General features: G+C 34.3%; 1 protein-coding gene across 5 annotated transcripts in view; it reads left to right on the top strand.

Moving 5' to 3' along the window:
- The window catches only part of PCDH7 (protocadherin 7), a 266737-nt gene that overhangs the window by 47103 nt on the left and 200321 nt on the right, over positions 1-19313 (top strand). Inside the window, exon 2 of one of the 5 annotated variants that reach the window (XM_071432575.1) lies at positions 3829-6136. The exons of the other annotated variants lie outside the window; for them this stretch is intronic. Coding sequence (XP_071288676.1) covers positions 3829-3906 — 78 coding nt within the window. The 3' untranslated portion in view covers positions 3907-6136. Of the gene's footprint in view, positions 1-3828; positions 6137-19313 lie in introns of those variants that run through there. 5 annotated transcript variants of the gene reach the window in all.

Here is a 19313-nt window from a genome sequence, read left to right as displayed (position 1 = left end):
GGCAGTATTGTTCAGTTTTTTAGGAGGCCCAGAATCTCTGTGGCTTGATTGCAATAAATAACTTAAATAAATCAATTTTATGCTTGTAATGATGGGTTAAGAGGATAATTTTTTGTTTAGTTGGGGTTTTTTTGTTTGTTTGTTTGTTTTTGTTTTGGTAAGAACTAAAAATATTAATTTTGATGAACTTGATTTATATAACATGCAGAAATCAGTAGTCACAGAAAAAATATGACAAATTTAATTTAAATGAGGTGAGGTGAGAATACAATCATGTTAAACTGTGTACTAAGTCTAGGTGTGTTGCCCATTAAAACTATTGTCTTTAACTTCTCTTTTTAAAAATTTTTATATTCAGGATTATTAAATTTTTATATCAATTTAGACCATATTACAGAGATTTTAGTTATCAAAATCTCTTCACCCCTTTGTGATCATGTGTAGAAGTCCTCATTAATTTCTTATTCAGAAAAGAACTGTTCATGGGTTCCATATTACCTATTTTTTGTCTTATTTGTGGCCTTTACATGTGTATACAAATGGCACAGCATAAAAAAGTGAATATTTTATTTACTGATTAATTTTCTTTTGTCTACTTAAGAATATTAAAATTAGCTTTCCTTATGTAACACATACATTCTAAGGAAATACATTCAGTACAGTTTCTGTAGTTCCTCATATCCTATTTTGATTTCTGTCACAAACTGGAAATGAAGCTGCATGTGTATAAGAAGTTTAAAAATAGGTTAGAAGTATCTTGTGAAATGTAACAGGAAATCTACGGAGATATATTTTTATCTGGCATTTTCTGTGGTGGGCAAAAATGAGCATGTTGTGCCTTTCAGTTCCGTTCAAGAATGTTGCAGAAACTTGTAATCTGTCACATTTTTAGTCATGTGTGCATGTCAATCAGATGAATATATAATATATATTGCAATCATAACATATTTACAGACAGAGTTCTAAGAATAAAGTGAAATGAGTGGCAAAAGCCCCCCACAATAAAACTGTACTTGCAGAAGTTAATAATTTTGAGTTTGCAGCAATATATTATGGCTGGGATCACTACACTCTGGTAAAGTGTGACTTCTCACTTATTTAATTAAAAATAATTACAATTAATGGCAAATATATATCAATAATGCTAAAAGGTCACTTCCCAATGGCAATGAGTATGTAAGTTAAGGAAAAGGAGAAACAGAAATAAAGATCAATAAATAAATTTCAGGTGGGTTCTACAATAATTTTTATGTACTGCAGCATTGAAATTCTGGAAGCAATTTTCCATTGAAATATTCAGGAAAAATAATTGTAACCTATCAAGAAATTATGTGAAATTATGTCTATGATAAGCAGGTGTACTCAGTGTGTAACAAGATACTTCTAGGCCTATATTTTAGTATTATGAACTGGACTAGTGGAGTTCTGCAAGCATCTTGCTCATGACAACTGAAGTAGTGACTATCAATTCTTCATTTAACTCTGGTGTACGTGCATTTTTGGGAAAGGAAATGGAAGGAGGAACAAGACAATTTCATGGAAGTTAGCAAGATTCTTCAACTGCTGTAGAAAAATGGGGAAAACAGCAATTTAACAAAAATTTGGGGAGAAAAGAAAATTTTCTAATTATATTCTGTCAATCATGATGTATGGATGCGTCCACTAATGACACAGAGCATGGGAATGTGATTTGGGTGTGAATTTGTCTTCAGTCTAAGTTTGGAGTCCTTCTGTACATATTTCTGAGCACCACTGAGCATTTTGAAGCATTGATTTGTCCCACCTTTGTCTTTAGACTGTCGTGTAGTGTGTAGCACTTGAAGCGCAGGCGCAAGCCTTCCATCAGTTTGCTCTCTGTGCCTGCAGTGTGTGCCAAAGATTGGCAGGTGATGCAGACCTTGTGGCTTGTTGGGATGTAAAGTAAAGGGGCACAACAAATTGCACTGCCATCCTTGCTGCATCAGGTGTACTGCAGGTAATAGAGACACACACACACTCTGAGACTTCCATGATTGCCTGAGGTTTAATGATATAATATATTGCATTTGTGATAAAAAAGATTCGACATTTTGTCTCATATGCGCCAGGTAATTTGTTTTGCTTATTTAAGATTTTCTCTCATGATTTATGATTTGATTTGTTAATTTAAGAAAAAAACAGCTAGTATCAGTATCTTTCCTACAAGAAAGGTCTAATTATAAAAAGTATAAGTTACATCTATGAATATTTTTTACCTCAGAAATATTTTATGAATGCACCAGATGCTCACCATTGTGTTTCTATTTTGGAGAAAAGTATTTAAAATACATGTTAATAGACCCCTGTTCATTGCATACTGGACAAGTGTAATATTCCAGTGAATATACTCTCCTTGAAGTTAGCAAAACTTAATTTTTATATAAATTTGAACAGCTGTTAAGTTAGTAATTTTGAGGTACTCAATGAACTTAAATGAAAGATACAGATAGATCTATAAAAATAGGTAGGTAGGTAGGTAGGTAGGTAGGTAGGTAGGTAGGTAGGTAGGTACGTAGGTACGTAGGTAGGCAAGTAGGTAGATACATTACTTGTATTTTTATTGAATGTTTTGGGCTATTTAGTGTTCTTGCTGTTTTGTCAAATTAAGTCAGTGTAAATTGAACAAAGAGATTTGTATATAATTTGGTTGGTAATGTTGAAGAATTTTTTTAAGGTGTAAATATGTTCCTTCTACAACCAAAAGAGAATGTTTTGCTTGCTTGTCCCAGGTGGCTTCCTGTAAGAAGATCATATTTAGATTGAGGAGCAGACATTATTATTTGAGGGCATTTAGGAGTCTTTTATGGATAATGTTCATAGAGGAAAAGATGTTTTATAGAGATGCTTGACATTGGTATCCTACTTTTGTGTAACTTGGTTTTAAATTTACATGTGTGTAACATTTTACAAGAAATGATTCATTAAAATAAGGATGCTGTAGTCAGTGATGTAAAATAAATATAAATTATTAATAATTTAACAGTACTGGAAAAGCTGAAAAGACTGATGAATGCCAAAAAAAATGTGTTATGTAACTACCAAAAATGGGTTAATATTTTTTTTTGTGGATGATCCAATTCCAAGTGATATTTTAAGTCCTGTTTCTGAAGAATATATTGGACAGAAACCTTCGCTGTTTATCACTAGATGTGCATGTCTATTTAGTGTCTCATTTTCTTCACAATCATATTGATCAAAGTGAGTCAAAGGAAGAAGGTTCTTCCACAATTCTCCATTTTTTTTATGTCCACCTCAGAGTAAGATTGTTGATATCTGGCATTTTGAAGAATGTAGATGTTCATAGAACTGTTATTGTACACTGTATGTTGCCCTTCAAATCTGTCTTGCTCACTCAATTTTATCTGGTGGTTGGGTGAGAGAGATGAAGGAAAAGAGGAGTTGCCTGTTTGTTTTCTTGTAAAATTCTCATTTTTTGCTTCTTTCAACTCTCTGTACTGCACTATTAATCCCATCATTTAATGGAGAAGAGTTATGCTCATCACTGATACCCGAGACAGCTATATTATTTTTTACTCTGTCTGCAGTAACTCTGAGTAAGAAAGGGAAGAATTTATAAATCACTCCAATTTGTCTATAATTTAAAAACAGCCTGCTTCTGGGCATGTCTGTATGAAACAGACAGTTCTAACTGTCTTTGCTGCCAAAATAGTTATTCTATGGAATGTGTTTGGATCTAAGGAAGAAAAGAGAAATTTTTTGCTCACTAGTAAGATCCATGGTAGAGGATTAAGTCAGCCAAACCCTACTCACATCCCAGTAAGCAGACATATATTTCTGTATTTTTTGTAGGTGGATACAGTGCAGACCACGCAGCACCCTGGCCATATTGAGGAATCATGTAAAATGAATGTATGTGCTCGTAAGTGAATTATTTATGAACTGACACTCCAACTCTAAGGGATGTTGGATCACAAAATCCATGAACTCTCTTTACTCTTATGTTAAGACATTGATTCCCAGGAGGCAGGGTTACTGCAGAACTAAGTGGACCTTTAAAGCAAAGCTATTAGAAAAACAAAACAAAACATGGTAAAGCATGATAAAAACTGCTTGAAACAAGAAATTCAGATTACATTTTGGATGCATTTGAAGAGACATTAAATGGAGAATGCAAAAAAGCAAGAATCCAAAACAGGAAAACAAATGGTACATAGAAAGGTTTAGTAAGCAGAACTGATGGTAAGTGGAGGAAGAAGATCGAATACCATCTAATTCAAGAGTATGAATAGGATGAAAGAATTCACCCTTTTCTTCTTTGTTCTATCTTTGAAAAGACTGAAATTTGAATAGATGATTTGTTGAATTAGTAACTGGGAGATGAGTGTGAAGAAGGTTGAATTTTCAGTGTTTGAATCAATGAAATATTTGTGGTTTGATTAAAAAAACCCAAAACCAAACCCCTGATAATATGCTAGATAAACAAAGAAAAAATATACCTCAGGACTGAAATTCTGGAAATCTAGAAAGAGTCTTAGTATTTGAAAATCTTTGACCTGCTCAGGGATGTGAGGGAGAGTGTGGAAGAAGAAGATTCAAGTCAAGTGTCATATGGTCCTTCAGATTTTGCTGAGAGAAATAGCTCTCAAAGGAAGTTGAGGTAGATACAAAGAAGAAACCAAACATGCTAAATGACTATCAGCAAATAGGGAAATCAACAGCCACTCACACGGTGAACATAGAGTTTGGTTGCTAAAGACAACTGAATTCACTCAGTTAGGGCACTCCAGACTAGAATAATTGTATCAAGGATTGTACAAATGCCAGTATCAAATTCATGTACACAGAAAATCTCTAAATCTGCAGTCAGTTCTAAGCTATATGCACCACATAAAAACAAAGACTATAGTGCCAATTCCAATTTTATATATATGTGTGTGTGTATATATATACACCAATTTTTATATTTATTTTATATATGTATTTGGATATTACTCTATATATCAGCTTATGATTTAGAGAAAGGCTGAATACTTCCTCCTAAATAATTTATTTAGTCATATCCTTCATCGTAAGAAGCAACTAAAAAGGATATTTGAATAATAATTTTCCAACAAGGTTTTTTTCTTAGGAATAAAGCATAACTTCAGCCCATTGAAGTTTGTGAAGTAAATCTGGTAAATAGCTGTGTGAGAAAATGACACGATATTCATAACAAGACTGTATGTTGTGACTTGCCTTCATAGTATGGCTTTTCAACTGTATGAACAAAAATACTGAAAAATACTTTTTCTCTCCTGATTGTTATGTGTTTATGTCTGAATTAGCTCATCCTTTGTGTTTATCCCTTCAAAACTGATAGTCTGCCACTCTTTCCCATTTGGAGTAATTAGTTCTGAGTGGAGGAATTTATGATACAGTACAGGCTTTGACCTCTTTATTGTACTGAGATAAATTATCAAACTTCAAAGTCAGTAGGCTGCTACCACATTGATTTTGTTTCTCTGAACAAAATCAATGAGCAAAATTAAAATAAAAAAATCAATTCTTTCATTTTTGAATTGATTCAGGTTTTCTACATGGACATTGTTTATTTAAACTTGATTGCTAGTCTGGAACTTCAGTAATTCTGCATAACAGAAATTATTAATAAAATAAACAAAGAAAATTAAAATTAAGACATACAGGAATAAGAAGGAAAAAGATGCAAAAGAGATCAAGAAAAGCACTTGTTTAGGAATATCAATAAAGATTGGTGCCAACATCTTTGTCAAAAAAATCAGCACACAGGTTGCTTTTTTTGAATTTTCTATCCTTTTTCTTTAGCTCAATTGATGCTTAGAAGTGGTGTAGGAAATACCTCCAGTCCATGGACCATATGTTGTGAGAGCATTTCAGAGCATTTGCAAATCTTACCTAAAGATGAGAGAAAAAAAGGAAAACCCCACCAAAATATTTAAAATGTAACATTTCACAGAAATAAATACACTAAGTATGCAAATATATTTGTGAAATTTTCAGCCTTTTTCTGAATATAGACCTTATCTTAGAAAAAAAATTTCAATGTGGAACATGTCAAGGCATTGTTAAGTACCTCTAAACAGATTCTTATCTCAAATATAACAATTTTATTTCAATAAAATTATTCTTCAACTGGAAATGAAGTCAAAATTGTGTCTTCTGTGTTTGTTGCAATTTCATTCTTCTGTATTTAATTTTCTGGTCAGAAGCAATTGCGAAGAAAGAACCCCTTAAAAAAAAAAATTGTGGAACTACTCTAATTTTCAGATTTCAGAGAGTTTAGCACTCAAGCAATTTGTATGGAATAAAAGCACTTTTGTATTGCCTCCTGCTACAACACCACTGAGGAAAGGGCAGCAAAACAGTGGGAGATCAAATGAAGAGTTTTTTCTTCTGTTATATCAACTTGCAAGATACTGGGAGCTTCTGAATTGCAAGGGGTAATATAGCTTTTATGAACTATTTCTTTCCTCTTTGCCTCCTACGGCTGCTTCATTGATGGCTAGTGTCTTTTTTTATGTCAGAATGAGAGAATGAAAGATATTTGTGACAAGTGACATTCTACTTTCTGTTTGCTGTTGTCCTGCTTGGATGAGAGAAAAAATACATCCATCTGACTCTCATTTTCCTATATTTTAGGAAGTGGTTAATTTAGAGCTTTTAAAGACAAATCTGAATTGTCTTATTCATATGACCAGGCCAAATATACCCAGAGCTTTCTGGTATAAGACCACTCTTTTTCCAGTATCACTTTATTTTCAATTGTTTTATACATGAACACTGAAGAACAAGATATGTCAGTAGAAAACTATCAGGCAAGTTGTGATATACAATTTTTTCAGCTGGTTAGATATATTATTAGTAGGAATATTATATGAAATGGCAAAAGAGGATCTCTTTTTCTCTTCTAAATGGTTCTACTTCTGGTGAATGTATATTGTCACAATTTGTAGAGGCACTTTCAGTGATGCCAAACACAATTTTACGTACAAATGGTGCAGTAGAAATGGTCTTTGTGGTAGTAGTCAGCTTGCTAAACTATCTGTCAAACCTAGACTAAAGGATTAAATTGAGTAAAGTTGCACCACCCAGATCACACTTCAGTCTCAGGGTTAACAACACAATTCAAGTCATGTAAATTGTTTTTGCAAAGGCTCATAAACAATTTAAAACCTTCACCTGAGATTTCTCAAGCTTATAAAAAAACTCTGTCTCTTCCTACAAGCTTCATATGGACCCATAAGAACAGATTCTTGGATTTACCCACTCAGCATTTAAAAAGACTAGACAATCCATGCTTTAACCCGTTACTCATTTTACTCTTTCAGAGTCATTCAATAGACCGAATTTTGCTGAGCTAGTAAAAGATAGCTTTGTACTCTCAATGCACCAGCTATATTTAAATTTCCAATGTATACTTAATTATGCATTCTTACAAACTCAGTATTATCTCCCTTTTCATTGGGGAAAAATTAAGCTATTGTGCTTGCAGACATTATATCTGACTTTTGACATTTCATTTAGGGAAAACTATAAATATGTGAAATGCTGTTCCATCTTCTATTTTGTTCTCAATATTTACCAGAATCTACATTAAGAGATGGCAATTATGACAAACGTTTTAAATCCTTTCTCTCACCATGAACATGCCTACAATTTCACTGTTTAGCATTAAGCTCTTTGTTTTTGTTGGAATGTGTTCCTGAAATATCAAGAAGCCACAATTGAATTCTATTCTCCATCATACCCCAGTAGATTGCCATTTCAGCAGTGAGTTTTCCTTTGATCTGCAGTTCCAAGGAATGGCATCTATCACAGGAAACCAGTTTGTTGCCCTTTCTAAGGAATTTATGGTGCTAATGAGGAAGAAAAAAGAAAAGGTTTGTTATGACTCCTGGCAGTTACCACAGAGCCCTCAATATTGTTCAGTGGTGGAATTCAAGAAAGGCATTAATGTTTCTACATTCAGTTTAAAATTAATTATCTTCCAAATCAGATTAGTTTTCACATTTAAACAGTCTTATTCTAGCCCAGTAACACTATTTTGAATAGCAACTGCCAACCAAGCTAATTAAAATAATTAAATTTTTTATTATTTACTTCTATAAATACTATATTTATTTATATATTATCTATTGGAAATATGACAGAGAAAAATGTTCTACAGGAGTTTAATAAACCTGATTATGCTCTATAGCCTATTTTATCAGGCTTAATTATCTGTTTGTGTTACATTTTGCAGAGTTTTTATTCAGGAAAGCAGGATTTTCAATTGGCTTTTGACACAAAATAACCTTTCTTTAAACTGTGAAACTCTGGGCAGACAATTGTTTCTGGATAAAAGGTATCACTTCTTGACTATTGTCTAGAGCAATTTTATTCTAATAAACACAAGCAAAAGAGTGGTATATAAATTAATTAACCTCATAAGAAGTGTGGGCAGAGTTCGATATCACGAATGTCCATCTGCTTTTCCTTTTTACTCTCAGAAGAATGATCATTTTCCTCTGCTATCCAGCCCTGTATTGTGAGAATGGTAGAAGCACACAGGGAGTAAAGATAACTCTGGCCAGTCTCAGCTTTCACCTCCAAGAAGGGAGTTAGCCAGTTGTACAGGCATAGTTTTAACAGGTGAATTATGAATATTGTAAACTTTGGCTTCTCACCTATCTGCACAGTGTTGCAATCACTAGGAAGTAGGTATATGTGGGCACTCTTTCATTCAGCCTAAGTTGTCTTTTTCTAATATTCAGGATGAAACCTATTTTGGTGTCTCTGAGAGTCTACAGAGAGACTTAATCTCAGAGGAATTTTATGTGTTCAAGCTCAAAATCTTTCTGCATCTAATGTCAGTCAACATGGAACACTTTTAAGTAGAAATGTCTCAACACACTTGGTTTGTTTTAGCATACATCTAATGATAGAATACAGTTTGTATATTTGACTTTACTGACATAACAACACCATTTTCATGGAGGGACAGAAAATCAGTCTACCTGTTGAAGGGCTAGAAACCAGAAAATTCAGTCTCTTTTCCTAGATCTGCCCCTAGTACCCACTCCTTTGGGGTTACACCTTTGAAAAGGGTAATTTCATTCTCAGTCAGATAAAATTCTTTGATCCATTTTTTGGTGGATTACTTACAAGGTATAGTATTGAGATCCATAGAAATGTCTGCAAAGAGTAGTATGATGTTGTAGAAATCCTTCAATATCTTCCATTTCACTGAAGATGGGAGAACTGTTTTTCAGAGCAAATTTTTTTTTTTCCAAAACAGCTACAAACTGCCTCCTGGCCAAAGTGTTTGAAAGAGATATTAATTTTCATCACTAAGTATATGGGACAGTTATATATATATATGTTTCAGTGCACTTTTGTCCAAAAATGCTTTGGATTTAACCATACTGCAATTAAGAAAAAAAATTTGCAGGTTACATTTTTTATGCTTAAATATTCTAATATATTAAAATTTATTATTAAATTTACATTTTATGTTGATTTTGAATATAGATAACACATCTGTTTTTATACAAGTATTTAATGACTGTGAAATATTAATATATTGACATGGTTAGTGGGTAAAGTTTTTCAACAAATTGGAGAAAAGACATGGAAGTAACTAATTCAATAGTATTGTGAAACCATTGATTGTATACTCAGTGCTGATAGTGACACAAGGATACATGAGCTTTGTCCTGAGAAACTTACATTATAAAGAGAAAACTAGACAAGCTGTGGAAGATTCAGTGTTTTTCTTGTTGCCTTTATCCTGCTTCCATCCCTCATTTTGAAATACTCCCTGTGGATGGCATTAAAAAGTTGTGAATTAAAGCTCCAGGGAGCCTGAAAGAAGCAGCTATAGGCAGTGTTGTGGAATAAAAAGGGTAGACTTCCTGATGCAATTAGTCAGGTGTTTCCTATGCGTGATAAAGAGTTTATAGTGCAAAGAAGATGGTGAAAGAAGATTGAAAATTGTACAGTTACATGTGGCTGTAAAATTGATGTCATGTCGTGACACCATGTCATTCTCAGTTTCTTTTTCAAATGCTTAAAAGTATGTGAATTCTGAGGATCTTGCAGAGATAAGGAGTTGATAATTGCTGGTTACCTGTTGAGTTCGGTTTTTGATCTTTCAGGGAAGATCAGTTTAAATATTTCTATTAATCTGACTATAGCTCTTGAGCAAAGCTTGTGCCTTTCTCATGCACAGACATTGGATCATTCCTAAAGTACTTGAATGAATGCAGGGAGCTAAACCTAATAAAATCTCTAGATGTAGCCTCCAGTTTTCCTTTATTTTTCCTACATTGATGATGTTGATTTCTGGCATTAATATTAAAATAGTGAAAAGGTAAAGACATAGGGGCAGTACTAATAAACTGTTTTTAAATTTTTAATGTCCAATTTAAAAATAAATTTAATTTTCCAATATAGCATTAGATTTTAAATATGACACAATTTCATTTTGTACTGTGTTGTGGAGCTCTTCTTTGCAGCGTTCTGCACTTTGCTTTTAATCATTCTCACTGAAATTAGAACTGTCAGTGAGAAGCACCAGACAGATTTTGATTTCACTTGAAAAGTTATTTTGGATAGATAACTTTTGAAAAATACATACTATTTTTATACATGTCTTTAGGGTGATTTTTATATTAATTTTTTTGTACTTTTGGTTGAGTTTGTGGCTTATTTCAATACATGTCAATGAAAAAAGTGCTTTCAGAAAAATAGGATTTATAACTATGGGAGGTCAGACAGTAATGTCAGAATCTCTGCTTTACAGAATTCATTACTGTAAGTAATGATAGAAGATGATACATTAGCAAGTCTTGAAACAAGGCAGAAGATTTTTGAACTGCCATTTAGTCCATTAACTTTCTAGAATCCCCTTGATATTTTTTTTAGATTTCTCCTTATATATAATACATGCATACAACAGGACATATTTCTGTCTTATTGCCTACTTCAGTAGAGGCTGCAATTTTACCATGAGCTCCATTTATTTGAAATGAATTATCTGTTTACTACATAGAACTGGGAAGTGGGAATTGGGGAACTTGTTTATGATACTGACCTACTATCCTGGGATGAAAGAAGCCACCTTAGATCTCTGTGCCTTGACTGTCTGGTGTATTAAATACATGTAGGACAGCTTACATTACAGTACATGGTAAGAATTGCTTAAGTAAATTCTATCCATAATACATGAGTGTCAATGGGAATTTGCTGATTTATGCCCTACCATAAAATTTAGGGAAACTCTTCACCTCCACATGTGCAGTGCTTTTATATGTTGAAGTTAAAAAAATAGAATAATGAGGTCTGGCATAATGATTTCAGCTTTGCCATTGTCATAATAATAATTTTTTTCTCCTATTAATACGATGAGAAAAAAAAAAAAGCAGAGAATTATCCTTAAAATATAACCATTTCATTTTTTGCATAATTCATTGGAAGTATACTAAAACATTTCTCTTACAGTGCATCAACTCTGCTGGATTTGTGGTGTTCTGGCCATGTTGAGCTGCACCAGAAGAGACTTATAATGACTATTATAGTTCATGTAGGAAATAGTGTTGAATTTTCAAAAATCTTTCCTATTACTTACTCCAGTGATTAACTCTTTGAAACACCCTTAAGAGTAACTACCAGACAGATGGACAGATGGTTATCCACATCTTGCAATTACCAGTGTGAATTCAGCCAGGTGTCAGGTAGGAAGATTCTGGACATCTGTATCATCTCTCTGGCTTATTCATCTGTCTCTCAGGGACTGTACAGGTGCACTAGCTGCTTCCCTGCATGCCATAACCAGGAAAGATATGGCAATTGGAATTCTTGTCCCCAGACATGGATTTCAAGGGATGGAACAAAACTGGATTCATAACTCACTGTGTGAACTTCATGATTTTTTGCACACCAACAGACTTTATGTCACACATATCTAATACCTCTGTACATATCCAAACTTTCATAATACTTTGCAGTACTTCATTTTAGGACAGAATATAAATATGGCAAATCTCTATTTTTAGGAAAAAGTAGAGTGAATAATGTTACCTGAAGAAATACTCCTATTTTAAAAAAATGGAAGATTAAATTATCACTAGATCTTTTGATACTTAGCTCTGCAATCCACTGAAATTCTGCTGAAGAGATTTGTACTTTGTGTGGATGGAATGGTTGCCAATCATTCTTCCCTCATCTATTATCTTATTCAAATTAATACTGGTAAGCTTGAAAAATCATAAGTAGCTTTAGCCACTCTGTAATCTGCTTTTAATAGAAATAGGAATGGAATATAGTCCATATGGTAACCTGGATGATCTATCTTGAATTATTTCTGGGATAAGATCAAATACATACCTGAGTTTTGGTTACATACCCAATCTCAAATTATTTTCATTAAAAAATAAAATCTCCTTTAAATACACTTAGGCTGAGGCCATCTGTTAATTTCATAAACCCTGGAGCCTCATCCTAAGTTTTTATACCGAATAAACTGTTCCTACACTACCTTACCATGGAGGTGAATATCAGAGGAGGAAATTGTGAGATGAGCTTGGAGTGCTGCATACTGGACTGAAAGGATGAACAGCATTTGACTTTTAAAAGACTTCTGACTCAAGCCAGTAAAAGGAAAATGCAAGTCAGTGACTTCAGGAGGGTTTGAATCAGGATTTAGTGTGGTAAACTGTCAAATTGTCTGATGTTATATATGAGTAGGTGAGGTTAAACAGTATGCTACTTTATAGAAAAGACTTCCAAATAAGGGTATCAACCTACTATAGAATAATAAAATATTTTGTATTTTTACTAAGTGATGGGTGTTTGTTAATCGAAAGTGTAGGTGATTTCAAAGCGAGAGAGAAAAAGGGGATTTTAAAAAAAAAATTCTAACATTAACCCCCTCTTGGGGTTTCAGACTTGTGTTTAAAACAATAGTCCTATGTTCCTGTTTCTGAACTAGTCATTAAGAAGAATATACAGCAGAGAAATCATAATTTTGACTTCCCTTTATAATTCCGGATCCATATCTGTATTACACTGTCAAGACACTACTACAGCTGTTTAAAAAGAAGCCTTGCTTCAGCAGTGAGAAAGCTGCACATCATGCATTAAAGCTAACAGGAAACATGCAAACCTTAAAATTATTTATCATCAGGGTGGTGTTGGGGCACTTCTAAACCAGAGGGTTCCAATCAAGCTGTGTGAAGTCTGCAGTGATACAAAGGAACATTTTTCTGATTGTCTGAAGGTGCTATGGGCTCAAAGTTTGCTTTTGCATTTCAATGGCAATATGAAATGCTGTGAAAATACAGAATCTTAATATGTATAAAAATTCCTCACATTATTTTTTTTATCTTGTAGACTCCAGACAGTTTAGAATACAAGAAGTAATTACATTTCCTTAAACTGTTTTATTAAAGTTGATTGATTTCCCAGAGATATTGCTACCTGTCACTGAGAGCTGTTGCTGTGACAATTGTTTATTGTGGTGTAACAATAGCATCACATTCCTTAGAGTAATATGTGAGAATTGGATAACATAATGGACTTCCAGGGCCTTTGTGAAACACCATTTTTTTCTTTTGCTGATTTTGTATTAAATAAGTACCAGCCTGTGTTTGTGGGTTAATATATGCATACCATTTGGAATGTACTTAGTGACATTATGTAATTCACAGATGTTTTATTATTCATAGTACTGTGCATTCATAGATCTCTGTAGTCACTATTGTGCAAAAAATCTAATGAGGGAGAGTCTGTGTGTGTTTTGCTGCTTCTTTAGTCTTTTTAAATTCTCATTCACTCATTCACAAACAGAGGGATGTGGTACCCTTTCCTGCATTTTGACTCATAGCATGGAAAGGATTAAAAATACGGATTTCTTATAATTTGTACATGTTTATTTCCCATTGTAAAAATACAGGGTAGGACACAAAATATCCCAAGATCTTATTTTTCCACTGTAATTGTATTGTACTGCAATATATCCCTTTGAGAGGAGGTGGTTAGTCTAAAGTATTAGATAAGAATTTTATGTACACTTTTTATAGGCGTAAATGAAATCACACTGTTACAGACAGAAGTGAACTAAAGAAAAATGAGAAAGCTCCTCGGTTTCTGTTGTTGTTATCTTAAATCATATTAGAAATGCTTTCTCCAGCTGGTTTACCAATTCACTTTTCTTGATTTCATCATCTGATCAGCACCAGACCACTAGCTGATGAAAGTCCTTGTTACTGATTGCAGTGGCATTAATCATTTTCTATTAATAAAAACCCATGGTCTCTCAGTGCAGTAGTTCTGCTGAAGAACTAATAAATCATAAGAATTAAATGATCTTCAAAAATCCTTACTGGAATCAGAATTTTTATTCAGAATTTTGATACCCCTTTTTTAAATCCTCTTTCTTTGTTTTCTTCTAAGTTTTCTTTTTTTTTTTTTTTTTTCCCTTCCCCTGTGATTAATGCATTCTTTGTCACACAATTTTGAACCAGCTTTTATCTTTATCCCTGCTTGGTTGGACTTTTTGGATAGTGCAACCATAAACCCTTAAATTGTTTTTTTTTTTTTCTATCATCATATTTATCATTATTTTATTGCATGTTATAATATCCTTTTAAATATTACAATGAAATGTAGTAATTCACTTGGTAAAAAATTATTCTCATTTAAACATTCAGTTCTTTAGATTTAATTTGTGTGTTTTTTACATACAATGGAAAGTTCTTGGGATTGTGTTTTTTCCTTTCTTTCCTCTTTCTCCATGGGGAATTATTCTTCCCTGGGAATGCTTTTGGTGAAAATTGAATCTCCCTGTGCTTAAGTTCCCTGGTGTACAGGTCTGTCATCTCTGACTACCTGTCTTTGTGGAAAAGAAAGTAGTAGTCCTATGTAGTTTAACCTACCTCTCACTAATATCTTGCAGGAAAAACAAACCAATTTGCAATGTTCCAGCTTTCTTTGTTGGGCTAGTGATAGCCTTGCCTTCACAGAGTCTCTGATCAGTATTAGGGAAGTAAATACCTTGAATAAAAAAATCTGGCACTTTTGTAAATGCAGTACTTTTCCACTTAAAGTGTTTTGAAACTGTGCTTTCAATTTATTTAATATTCAGTCATTCACTTTGAAATTCTATTCATTTATATACCACTGCAGTAAATACACATGTAAAGCTCTTTAGAGCAAAACATAAACTTCAGTCAAAATGCTGATAAGGAGAGTGCTGACAAACCCCAGGAACACAAAGACTAATGTAAAATCTGAGGCAGAGATGGAAAAGTTGAGTTTCTGTCACATTTAAGAGTTAGTGTAAGAAGGCATTAGGAAAGTGATTTTTTTTTTAAATCACCCATGTTCAGTGATTTTTATTAATGTGAAATATGCTCCTGAAAACATCCTTCGTTCTGTGCTACTATTCTGGCTTCCCATAACTGTGTTAGTGATTGGAAAGCTGCACTCTTCATTCTGGGTGAAGTTACAATATTCCAACTTGGTTTTCAGAGCTGTGTCCTCTTTGTAGCATTTTCTAATACAACTTTGATAATGGGATGGTTGGGGTCCAAAGCCCCACTTTGAAGTCTAGCAGTGGTCCATGTTTAAAATTTTTAGGACAGAATTTGCTGAACTTGCTGTTCTTGCTGAATAGAAGGAACAGAAAACATAAAGCATTGACTGTTCATTTTGATTTGACTTGCAAAATTTATGGAATGTCATATGAATGATGTCTTGGCAAAATAGCTTATATAAGGTCCCCCAAATGGTGAAAAAGGCTTTTTTTGGAGCTCCAGTGGGTATCTCAGAACTCCTCCTGAAAGCAGGCAATTCAATTGATTCTAGCTGTGTGCTCTGCTTCAGTTTTTGTTGGCTTTGTGAAGAGTAATGGATTAAGGTTTTTAATGGTTTAGTATCTAAACTTGAGAAGCAACTGAAAATATTTGATTAATTCCTACTATACACAAGAATATATTGTCTTTTCTTTGTGGACACTGGTATTTTCTAGCTGTTTAGTTCACTCTCCCTCATATCAGAGTTGGAAACTGGACGTTGCTAATCTTACTCAGGCAGATTGATACTATCTTCACATTGTACAAGGGCACCAAGTAAATTTCCAGTCATGGAAATCATATTATCATACACAGGAGCAACACAGGAGTTGGATTCTGTCTCTGGTTCTTTGTCAGAGTGATAGCAATTTCCAGATTCAGATCTGATGAATATAAATGGACAAGAATATGTATTCTACACAATGTATAAAGCAAAATGCTCAGGGCAAACTAGCTGCAGTTTGGTTTTATGTGGAAGAAAATATAAAAAGCAGCAGTTAGCTTCTGCCTGTGTTTGTCCCTCTAGAGTTTCTTCTTCATTCTCTAAGATCACCTATTGGAGACAGTCTGGGATTTTTCTGTTTCAGATTTTTGGTTTTATATATGTAGAGAACACTGCAAGGAGGGAATACAAAGAGAAGGATGAGACAGCTGATATCTTGAAACAGGACTGCTCACTGTAATGTCAAAGATAGGTGGAAAAATACAAATAATGAACAAAGCTCAACACAGAGTTCTCTAAAATGAATATTTTTGTCTTTTGTAACTAGGTTCCAGCTACAGAATCGCAGAATCACAGAATAGTTAGGGTTGTGAGTGACCTCTGGAGATCACAGGGTCACTTAGAGCAGGCTACACAGTAACTCATCCAGGTGGGTTTTGAATATCTCCAGAGAGGGAGATTGCATGACCTCCCTGGGCAGCCTGTTCCAGTGCTCTGCCACCCTCAGTGTAAAGCAGGTCTTCCTTCTGTTGAGATGGAACAACTTGTGTTTCATTTTATGACCATTGCTTCTTGTCCTTTCACTGGCACCACTGAAAAGAGTCTGGCACCATCCTCTTGACACACAATTTAAAAATATTTGTATTTATTGATGAGGTCCCCTCTCAGTCTTCTCTTCTGTAGACTAAGCAGGCACAGTTCCTGCTGTCTATCCTCTTAGGAGAGATACTCCAGACCCCTCATCACCTTTGTGGTCTCTGCTGGACCCTTGCCAGTAACAATTTGTCTTTCTTGGACTGTGGAGATCAGAATTGAGGCCAATACTTCAGATGCAGCCTGTAGGACAGAGAGGGAGGATAATATCCCCAGGCTTGCTGGCCACACTCTTCCTGATGTACCTTGGGATTGGCTCTCCTGGCTGCAATGGCATTGCCAGCTCACAGTGACCTTGTCATCCACCAAAACTCTTGGGTTCTTCTCTGCAGACCTGCTCTTTAGTAGATGTCCCCTAAGCTGTGCTGGCACTTGGGATCATTCATCCCCAGGTTCAGGACCCTATGCTTGCTTTTGTCTTTTGTTGCACTTCAGTAAGTTTCTCCCCAGCCAACCCTCCAGCCTTTCAAGCTCCTGCTGAAGAGCAGCACAGTCTCCAGGTGTATCAGCTACTCCCCCCCATTTTGTATCATCATCAGGCTTGCTTAGGCTACACTCTATTTAGTCCAGGTTGCTGATAAACAAGCTGAATAAGGCTGGACACAGTACTGATCCCTGGGGAACAACGCTGGTTATGGGTCTCCAGATGAATTCTATTTCACTGATCATGACTCTCTGAGCTCTGCCATTCAGCCAATAATAACATTTAAATGGAGAATGCTGAAAGAAAATTACCTATTTGAAATAAATTAGATCCTTCATATAAATATTCCATTCACTTTCATGTTTGAGAGGGGAAGCTGGAAAGACCCTCTTCTCTGGTGCAAAACCAATCAAAACACAATGGAGGTTTAAAAACTAAGCACAAAAGATTTTATTCATTTTCATATAACAAAATTTTAATATGTGTTACATTAAAAATCTAAGACAGTAAATGCCCTGAAGTGAGCACAAAGCTAGAATTCCTTGACTGCTCTTCACTGCTGATGCTACACATTGCAGGAGGACAACTTTGTTGTACTCCCAATTAAGGTGCTGGGAAGAAGCCCAAAACTTGAGTAGAATGAATAAGAGATTGCTACATTTTGGTATAATACATTTATCCTAATATAGAAACAGAAGCTTTAAGTAAATTATTTGTTTAGGGAGATGTTTGGGAGGATAAAATATTCTATAGATTTATGACTTACCTAATGGTCTCTTTTCAATTACTTAGTGTCCTTATTTGTCTGAGGCTAGAAACACCATTCTCTTCACTGCCAAGGCAGGCAATCTCTAATGTGTTCATATTTTTAATCCTGAACTACTTCTTGTCCTTAATCCATAGAGGGGCTTCATCCTCTTAACATGAGAAGTTTTCCTCTTTCAGGAGTTCCTGTCTCAATAGAGCAGTTGAATCTATTTTGTAAGAACTATCTAAGAACTTTTGTCTGTTTTTGCTTCCCCAAAAGGGCTAGGATATTTCTAAAGGTCCAGAGAACTACTAGGTATCTAGTATGGTTGTATCTCAGAGCTGCTGCTTTAGGTTTTTGGTGGCCTTTTTCTCCCCCTTGGGGCTGGTTTTGATGAAGATTGTCTGCTGAAGCTCTTCAGGAAAGAACGGCAAAACCCAACCAAATTCTAACAAAGTCATAACTGTCATGAAATATGTATTTGGTTAAAATAAGAGAGCCATGCAGTGTTCAATCAATGTACATAATTAAAATCTGCTGTTATTAATATTGTATTTATTATCATAGTATTATTCAAGTATTATCAATAATACTATAATTATAATTTCTATGTTTGTCAGACTACTACATATACTAGCAGAATGTAACTTAAAGGTTTGCTTACTGTCTTTCATGTTTTTTGGGGAATGAATTCCAGCCTATAAATGTAAATGTATTATACAAAATGTGATGTATGAGGGATAAGGGGATACAGCCCCTTTAGTGTGCACTTACATATGAGTAGAAGAAAACAGCAGAAAAGAACTAAGGAGGACTTGGTTTACATGAACTAGGTGTAAGAAAATTAAAACTCATTGATGCAAATCCTGCAAATGTTTCATACTTAATTCTGCAAGTGTTTGTTATGTTTGTCTGTGATTTCTACCCACAATACAAAGGTAAAGCAGCTGTTCTAATTGTTATGAATAATTTAGCTTTTTGTTTCAAAAGCAATGATATTTGTTCTTTAGGGAAAAAAAAAAGAAAAAATGTACTTTAAAAGAAATGGTAAGCAGAATACTTTCATAGCCCTTATGATGAAATATTCTCTGTTTGTTGCCCATATGACAGCTCTGGCAATATTATAAATCTTTCTAACCTTCCTCTTCCAAGTTAGCTATACTCGTGAGGATTGTTGAGGGCAACTTAAGCATAAAGAAAACAAAGATGCTAAGA

Source organism: Agelaius tricolor, unplaced genomic scaffold (genome assembly GCF_023055355.1).
Source record: "Agelaius tricolor isolate 1412-34295 unplaced genomic scaffold, bAgeTri1.0.p SCAF_8, whole genome shotgun sequence".
Classification (NCBI taxonomy): domain Eukaryota; kingdom Metazoa; phylum Chordata; class Aves; order Passeriformes; family Icteridae; genus Agelaius; species Agelaius tricolor.
Note: the sequence above shows the minus strand (reverse complement) of the source record. Positions and strands in the feature narration are given on the sequence as shown.